The sequence below is a fragment of the Silene latifolia genome, chromosome 10, assembly GCF_048544455.1.
Source record: "Silene latifolia isolate original U9 population chromosome 10, ASM4854445v1, whole genome shotgun sequence".
NCBI classification, from domain to species: Eukaryota; Viridiplantae; Streptophyta; class Magnoliopsida; order Caryophyllales; family Caryophyllaceae; genus Silene; species Silene latifolia.
Genome location: NC_133535.1, coordinates 160,685,835 through 160,695,216, shown reverse-complemented (window position 1 = coordinate 160,695,216; position 9,382 = coordinate 160,685,835). Strand labels below are relative to the sequence as shown.

The 9,382-nt window shown below is 36.6% G+C and overlaps 1 protein-coding gene across 1 annotated transcript; it reads left to right on the top strand.

Annotated features, from left to right (window-relative positions):
- The first annotated feature begins 6,943 nt into the window (after positions 1-6,943).
- On the top strand, positions 6,944-8,074 carry LOC141608787 (putative UPF0481 protein At3g02645). Its single transcript, XM_074428131.1, has one exon. It carries the CDS (start codon positions 6,944-6,946, stop codon positions 8,072-8,074), a length of 1,131 nt encoding a protein of 376 aa, XP_074284232.1.
- Positions 8,075-9,382: the final 1,308 nt, after the last annotated feature.

Here is a 9,382-nt window from a genome sequence, read left to right as displayed (position 1 = left end):
TTGCCATAAAGTGGGAAGCACATGGGGTGCCCCACCTTGTCCCCCCTACTCATTTTATTAGAGGTCTTTACCCGTCTATTCGCCCCACCCGTCTATACCAAGACTTATTGATACTATAACTATTCTGGCCTTTATAAATCAAATTCTACATAAAGTGTAATATTGTCATAATGAATAAGAGGATTACATGTAACAATTTCACATAATTTCACAAATAGAATAAAAGAAACATAAAAAAAATGACAAATTAAGATGTACGTAGCACTAATGATATGTTAGTTTTCTAATAACCAAGCTTTAGAAAAAAAAAACATACTATAACTCTACTAATATTGAAATAAAAAAAATTAAACTTAACCATGTGTGTGAAAGTAAAAATTAAAAATCAACCAGTGTGAACCTAAGAGCAATTCCAATTGTTGTGATTATAAGGACTTGTTTGCAATTTTTATAAATTGTTAAGCAAGTTGCTTACCATTGGAGCAATGAAAATTAAACCCACTTTCTAACAACATCTGCTCTATCAAGTTACATGCTTGAAATTAATTTGCTTGGTTTCTATTGGATGTTTGAGGTGATGTGGGACCACATAAGCTAAATATGTTTGTGGTCACCATTGGAGAAGTAGGCCAAATAACCAAACACAAATTGGTAAAAAAAGTGGAGTATAATTGTCAAATTGGTAAAAAAAAGTTTCACTTATGACAAATTGGTAAAAAAACTTAAGGGAATGTGACAAATTGGCCAAAAAACTATTACTTTATTTAATTTGTTACTAGTTGAGATCCCGTGCTAAAGCACAACATTTGTGAGAGTTAAATTAATTAAACTTTAATAATTTTTACATAAATGAGTTGTAGTTATAATAGTATGTTGTAACGTACTGAATACTGATTATAATGTTAGTAATATTATAAAAAAAGTTTATTATTCAAAGGACTTTTAGATTAAATTATTTTTGTGTGAACCTATTTTTATTATTAAAAATAATGATAGCATCCTAGATTTTTACGAAGAGAATATATAAAAAAGCACAAAATAACAATAATAATATCACATTTTTATATTGGACATTTAAACATGTTAGCTTGTATAGTTGTATAACATGGAAAGATTAAAAAGAGCGAAGTTGACACGTTTTATTTATATAATCAGTTGGTTTTTTTACTTAGCTTTAATAAAATTCAGTTTCAATGTCAAAATTTATTTATACATCATAGCTAATTTTTGTACATTATTTAAAATGACAAAAAAAATATTTATACATCATAAGATTTTGGAGATTTTATTTGTATTAATTATACTCTATAATCTATATTATACTTTATACAAACACTATAATGTTCGGAGTTAGAACTTTTTTGTGTATAGAAATATAGGATACGAATATTTTATTTGTGCCAAAGATTACGCATATAGTTATGGAAATTCTATTATTATTAAATAAGGTAACATTAATAAAAAATATCAATGTTTGGGGCCCACCGAGTTTCTTGTTTTACAGAAAAAATTATACTTACACATTGAATTTTTCGTTGGCCCACTAATGTATTGAATTGTAGTGAATTAAGATTTGACAAAAATAAATAGGCTCACTTATAGGAGAATGCATTTAGGCGGGAAAACATTGAGTTTTCTTATTCTTTTAGTTTAGTGGGGATTCCTAGAACTAAATTTGACTAAAATACCCTTTACCCGAGTCACCCAACTCACAAAATCTAACCCAAAACCAAAGAAATAAGAATAGATGACTAGATGAAAATTACAACTAGTCCTGGCAAACGGGTCAATAATTGAGTAGGGTTTGGGTCGGGACATTTCGGGTTGTCATATTATCGGTTTAGTTCAGGCCGGGTTGAGTTGAGTTGTTTTGAGTATTGTTCGGGTATATTGGTCGGGTTATTTCGGGCCAGACTCATATTCGGGTCAATGGTTAAGAGAAAAAAAAGTACGTTTAATACTATTACCTATTTTTAGTTTAATTTTGATAATTGATTCTTTATTATAACGTAAATTATATTAAGGCGTTGTTTGGTAAACGGCATATTGCCTAATTTTTAGCATATTCAAGGATTTTAGCATGTTTGACCAATCAATATGCTAATTTTAGTGTTTGGTAAACAACATATTGAAACAGCATATTAAGGGTCAATATGCTGTTTTACAATATGCTGCTTACTCGAGCATATTGTAAAATAAGAAATTTTTCTCCATTTTACAAAGAAAACTAACAATCTACTAATCGTAATCCGCCAATTACCAAACACTCAAATTAATTCTGCTAATTATAATATGCTAGTCAAACCTTCTGATAAAATCTGTCATTTATAATCTGCTTTTGCAATCTGCTTATGCTGAAATTAATCCGCTGTTTACTAAATAGGGCCTAAGTGTGTTTTTAAATTAGTCATTGATTTGTTCAATTAGAGTTACATTTTTTGCGTCATTTTCGGTTCAGGGTTTCGGATTTGGTCATTTAGGATCGCGTCGGGTCAGATCCTAGTTAACAAAGTTCGGGTCGTGTCAGGTCAATCGGGTTTCGGGTTAAATTTTGGAGTTGTAGTTCTGATAAATTTTGGATCTCGGGTCGGCCTTTTCGAGTCGAGTTAATCGGGCAAGGTCGTTTTTTCAGGTCTACTTACAAGGTCAACCCGAACCAACTCGACTTTTTTCTGGATTCAGGCGTCCTATCATCCTAAGAAAATCCACATGCGATCCGAAGACTGTTTGCTTGAAAATAAAAATTGGATTAAAATTAATGTTTACGAGTAATTTGGAGACTCTCCTGAAATATTAAAAATCAACCGTTAGGTCTATTAAATTTAAGTTTCGGGTCATAGTTTCTAATGACGAGTCTCGGATAATGTTTTTTTTTTTTTTAGTTTACTAATTCAATAAGGGTAGTTTTGTCAAATCTAGTTGCAATGATAGAGTATTTGTTAAAGTGCAACATTTTTGGCCAATTTGTCACTTTCCATTAGTTTTTTTTACCAATTTGTCACATGTAAAACTTTTTTTACCAATTTGGCAACAACCATTCACTTTTTTTACCAATTTGGTAGTTTGGCCGGGAGAAGTAAGTAGGTAGAAAGCATTGTAGCTTGATAATTTGACTTGGTAGAGCATCTCAAATGGTACTAGCTTACCTTTGTCACATCATTTTTTTGAGCAACAACGATTTCAAGCTACAAGTTCCAAGTTACTCCAATGGTAAAGCCAATTTACTTACTAGTAGCTTGATGAGACCCACCTAACACACTTTTCTATTTATTTATTTAATTCTTAATTTCTAAATATAAAATAAAAACTTTATAAATGAGACAACTATTTTTCTATTGTTTATGTTCTTCTTGTGGGTCCATTTAAGAAAATAGTTTCATGGAGCTACTAGATTAAAATTATTTGAACAAAGCCAATCTACATGGACAACTTCAATGGTTGAGCTACTAGCTTACAATTTCTTAAAATTGCAAGCAAATCCTTTTGTCCAACCATTGTAGATACTCTAAGACAAGTTACATATGTTGGTTACTTGCCACTATTAGATACTCTCAATTGATATAACTACCTTACTGTAACACCCCATACTCCAAGTGCCTTATTAGGACCACTTAAGGTATGGAAGTGCTACCATCTCGGTTACCCGAGGCAATGATAATCATAAGACAATAAAGAAACATATTTAAATAGTAAATAACGTTTAATGTGATTACATGCCAAAAATCAAAACTGATAAAGAGATACAAGTTCTCCAAAACTGTCTACTATCAAAAGACTATAAAACTATCAAACACAAATGGAAGACTTCTAAATCGCATCGTGGTGACTCCTCCCGATTATCCCATACGCATCAGCTCATACCTGCTCAATAACTGCTCACCACCCCCGAATGGATCACCACAGTTTTTAAAACATTTAAACGGGGTCAGTACTAATTACACAAAAACAAAGCCACAATGAAACAAGTACACAAACAGTTCAAACAGCTCAACACAACCCCAGTCTCCATCTCCAATCTTCACACAACTGACTATACACTAAAGTGTGTAGCCTGCCAGAGTACCCATCGCAACAGGTTACTCCTCGCCACCAGTGGGGGACCGCAGCCGTTCCCACCTAAGCCCCGCTCATCTCCATCGAGCGATAAACCCATGTTCATTAATGTGCACATCCCTGCTGTGGCGGGTTCCATAGGAGGCGAATTAAGGGCGTGAATCCACTCTCGCAAGTGACTCCACTCAGCCAGGGACGCATCCCGAAGAACACAGACAGATAAACAATAACCATAACACCAAAATCAACAGCCGTCTGAATCAATCAACAATATACAATCACAACCGTCTGAATCAATCAACAATCACTATCTACAACACAATCACCACACATATCATGTAACTAATACTGAGTAGGGAAAACCTTACCTGGAATGCAACACCAACATCAGACGATCTAGCAGCTGTCTCAAAATCTTTCTTCTACGAATCCTCCTCCTATTCACATAATCATACAACCACTACTAACACCACAAATCATACAAATCCCCATTTCCCAAAATTAGGGCTTAAACAAAGTCAACCAAAGGCTATAAAAAATGGTACGTGGATCTTACCCTTGACGCAAGGATCACTATGATGCAAAGAACAACGAAATCCGACCTCTCTAGCTCCGGGATTTGCCAATAATGCGAATGGAGAGAACAACGTAGTTTGCAATCTCTTTTTGAGTGTATTAGGTTTCTAAAAGTGTTTATGAAAGATAACGGCGTATTATATATATTAATTTGCATTATTAACAAAACCCGTCAAAATATTACCCGATAACCAACTTACTCGATCGAGTAAGTAACATACTCGATCGAGTGCCGCTTACTCGATCGAGTGCCAAGGCTACTCGATCGAGTACCCTACAGACAGAACACTGTTTCGTTTACCAAAACATACTTACTCGACAGAGTAAGCCCCACTCAATAGAGTACCCAAAGACTCATAAAACCGTAGTATTACACTTACAAAAGTGACTTTTGAAACCAAGTAAATGAGGAAAAAAATTGCAGAATATACTCTTTTTAGAGTTGGCTTTTTTCAAATAACAATTTTCTATACACATTTTTTTATATTATTCTTTTTTTTATAGTACAAATCACTACTTAGCCATCTGAGTGACATTTTTTTATATATATTTAAATGACGGCCATAAATTATATTTTCCCTCTATTGAAATAACCCTTTTATTTCTATATATTTCTTGTAATTTTGATATGTTTTGCACAATATTGTGTAAAATCAATTTTAGCCAAAAATACATTTGTAACGATTTCATGTTTTATCTAAGCTTCAAAGTGGTATATGACCACTTTGTTATTGGAATTTTTTTCTAAAATAGGGTTATGTAACAAAGTATTTAACGAATTTGGGTTATTTTGAAAGTAATTACCAAAAATCAGTGGTGGAGCGAGGGGGGGCTAGCAGGGGCGGTCGCCCCTGCTGAAGTTTGAAAATTTCAAAAAATTTATTTAAAATTTTCGAATTTTTTCGAGCCCCCCTTATAATATTTCCCTTTCGCCCTCGCTGCCTTAAAATCCTGGCTCCGCCACTGCCAAAAATGGGTCCACGTAGGCTCGGTTTTGGCGAAGCTGTGACTTGAATTAAGGTCGGTTGGCCGGAAAGCGACTTGTGTTCCGGTCGTCCATTCGCTGAGTGCCCATAGTAGACGAAAAAAAAAAATTTAAAACAAAAATTGAAGTTATTTAATTTGGAATCAAACCATAGACCTTGTGGCTACATGACTACATCTAGCATAGTTTGTACTACAGATCTACCACCAGAGCAAGCAAATTTTTATACTCCGTATTTAATTGTAGCGTGTAAACTTTAAATGAGTTACCAAGTATTTGTTACTGGCTGCGTTTTTGTAACCGATATTAAAATGTGTGAGTATACTATTTATCGCAATAGTTACCTTGGTCTGTTGGTTAGAGTATGCACAGTATAGGTAAGAAACCTCTGGTTCAACTCCCCCCTAACGTAATGTTTTCCTTTACTTTGTTACATACCCCATTTTAGAAAAAAAAAAATTGAATTTTAGAAGCCATCAAGGGGGAGAGGCTAAAATATTACATTCGTGTATGAATATTTAGACTATATGAAAGTGCAGCCGGGTTGGAGTGATGGTTGAGGCTCAACTAGAGCTGGCCATCAGCCCGGGCTGACCCAACCCGGACCCGATTCGACTTGGCCCGTTATGTTATGCAACTTGGCCTGATTCGGCCCGGCATGGCCCGGGTCTGGTCCTAAAATTCCAGCCCGGTCCACCCTCGGCTTGCCTCAGGCCCGGTCCGGGTCAAGCATATCCCGGCCCGGCCAAGCCCGCACCTCCCCCTGGCCTGGCTCGGGGCTGACCAGAAGAGCCTGACCCGCCCCTAGCCCGGCCCGAGTATAGGTCTAGGCTCAACAATTATATTTATTTCCTACTAGTTGGAGTGCGGATGTCCGGACCACTCCCGACATACTCCCTCCGTCCCGGTCATTTATTGTCCTTTGGTTTTGGCACAAAGACCAAGAAAAGAGGAGATGGCCAATAGCTAAATGACAAGTGGAACAAATTGGGTGTGAATGATCAAATTACTCATCAAGTTCATTCTTAAAATAGAAAGGACAACAAATGACTGAGACACCCAAAAATGGAAAAGGACAACAAATGACCGGGACAGAGGGAGTATATAACAAAGGTCCTCTGTTGTCTACAGGCCTGTCTGGAAGAAATAACCATAGATAATCTGAAGAGAATTATTTTAGAGGCTCCTCCGCAATCAGCCTTCGTCCGTATTCCAAAGAAGAATTTTGATGTAAACCCAAAAGCATACGTACCCCAGTGTGTCTCTTTAGGGCCTCCTGTCCGTGAGTTCTTGAGCACGGCGTTAATAGACCGAACAAAAAAGGAATACATGTTTCGTCTGCTTAGTACTACTGAACACGGTAAGGAAATCTTATCAGAGTGTAAGGCATTCGTAACAGAACACTTGGAGAAGATACACAATTGTTACAATACAATAGACGGGTCATTTTCGAAAGAAGAAGTTGGAAGGATTGTGCTGGTGGATGTGTGTTTCCTACTCGAGTTCTTTCGTCGTTTGGTAAATTCGACTGAGGATTGTCCGAAGAATGATAATATGATATTCTGGTCTATGCGCAGGGACGCAGCTTTAGTGGAGAACCAACTACCCTTGTTTGCAATCAAGGGACTGCTGGATGTTACCTCCCAGGCCCAGGCCCAGGCCCAGGCCCAGGACGACAACAGTAATATGAAGAATATGTGTGTCAACATGATGCGCTTGGTTCGACTAACCCCGGATCCTCCAAGCCAGATTCCGGAAGACATTCTGACAACTGATAATTGCCCCCATCTGCTCGATCTTGTAAGATGCTGTCACCTGAGAATTGGTACGAGTAATGATGATGATGTTGATGTGACAGAAGAAGATCGTTTCTCGTTATTGGACAGCTCACCAAGATCGATTCAACTGCGAAGTGCTACCCAGCTCAGTGCTGCTGGAGTGAGTTTCCGAAAGGCAGAAGGGGTAAACTTGCTAGCTTTGGATTTCTCCGATGGAGTGTTCCGAATTCCAGCTTTGGTTTTACATGATTCGACCGAGACACTGATGATCAACCTTTTGGCGTATGGACATCTCGCATGTAATGTCACACCTGATGAAGCGGACTTTTTCTCTTCATATGTCATGGTAATGATGCACTTAGTACAGACCCGAAAGGATCTAGCATTACTCGAAAGGAAGGGAATTATAGTGAATGAGATGAGTAGTAGGGCGGACGGTCCAACCATCTTTCGCAATGTGAACAAGGAAGTTTTCCTCTCCGTCTTCAAATTCAAGAATTTATGTGATCAGATTGACGCGTTTGCTAATTTTAGTCTCAGAAGGTACAAGATGTCTTTCATTACGAGTTACTTGAAATCCCCATGGACTGTCATCTCCTTGATTGCTGCGGGGTTCCTCCTCTGCTTAACTATTATACAAACTTTCTATTCCATTTATAGTTGGCATAAAAAAAAGACCTGACAATCAAGTTGCTCCTCCTCCATGTCGGAACTGCTCCTATGATGATGACTCCATCGACTATCGTTGTGTAACGTTTTGAATTGAAAGCATTTGGTTTGTACATACTGTGTACTGTGTACATTTGCAATTTATTTATATCTATATCGAACGTGTGCATTTTGTAATATATATACCTAATAAGTACTATTGTGACTTGTGAGAAGTTCAATTATTGTCGTAATTAATAGGAATATTTATAATAGTTGGACCTCAATTATAACCTTAAGGTTATGGTTGAGGTCCAACTATTATAAATATTCCTATTAGTAATGTTCTATAAATATTTCTTCATGACTTGGTATAATGTCTAGGGCTGAGCAAAACCGGTTATTCGCTCCGGTTTTGCAAACCGGTTCGGTAACCGGTTTTAAAAAATGGTTTTTTTTCTAAACCGAATCCGCTCCGGATTAATCCGGTTAACCGGTTTTTTCGAAATTTTAAAACCGGATCCGTAAACCGGTTTACCCGCTCCGGTTTTTATAACCGGTTTCAAGAAAGATCCACAATTAAATGCGTAGAAACACATAGAAAAATTAGGTTACCGGTTTAAAAACCGATCTCCGGTTTTGAATTTACATTGTTTTGGACTTTTAGTTTCTAAAAAAGAAACCAGTTGGTTTCGAAAAAATAAAAATAAAGAAACCGGTTTAAAAACCGGTCCCCGGTTTTAAATTTTCTACAACCGAATCCGCTCCGCTTTTATAGTAAAAAATCCGGTTCGGTTACCGCACCGGAAAAAAAACCGAATATTCGGACACCACAATTCGATTTTCGGTTCGATTTCGTTTTAAAAATACGGTTCGAGCTTTTTTGCTCAGCCCTATTAATGTCTATGTGATGGGCTGTGGTTCTTGAAATTCCCTTTACTAAAGATTAAAATTAGTGTAAACAATTTTATGGACCGAGGCGATGGAGATCATTTTTTTTGTGATGGAGGATCTATAGCAGCTATTTTTGGTGTACACTGGGTAAATCTTTGAGTATATGTGATACCTTGCAAACCACGTATATCAGGTAAGTCATTCGAAAGTGACAAGCTCGAAAGCATAGCCTCATGCAATACATATTCCACAAAATTGCTCTTGAAGAGACTTGAACCTGAGTTTTATGGGAATTTCACTAAAATTTTAGCCACTAAACTCCACCCTTACGGACTTATTAACACATCAGATAAGTCATGGAGTGACATCAACGTATAGCTTACGAGCTTTCAGAGATCATTACCATCGCAGTTTATTACACCACTCATAACTATAACAAATTTTGAAA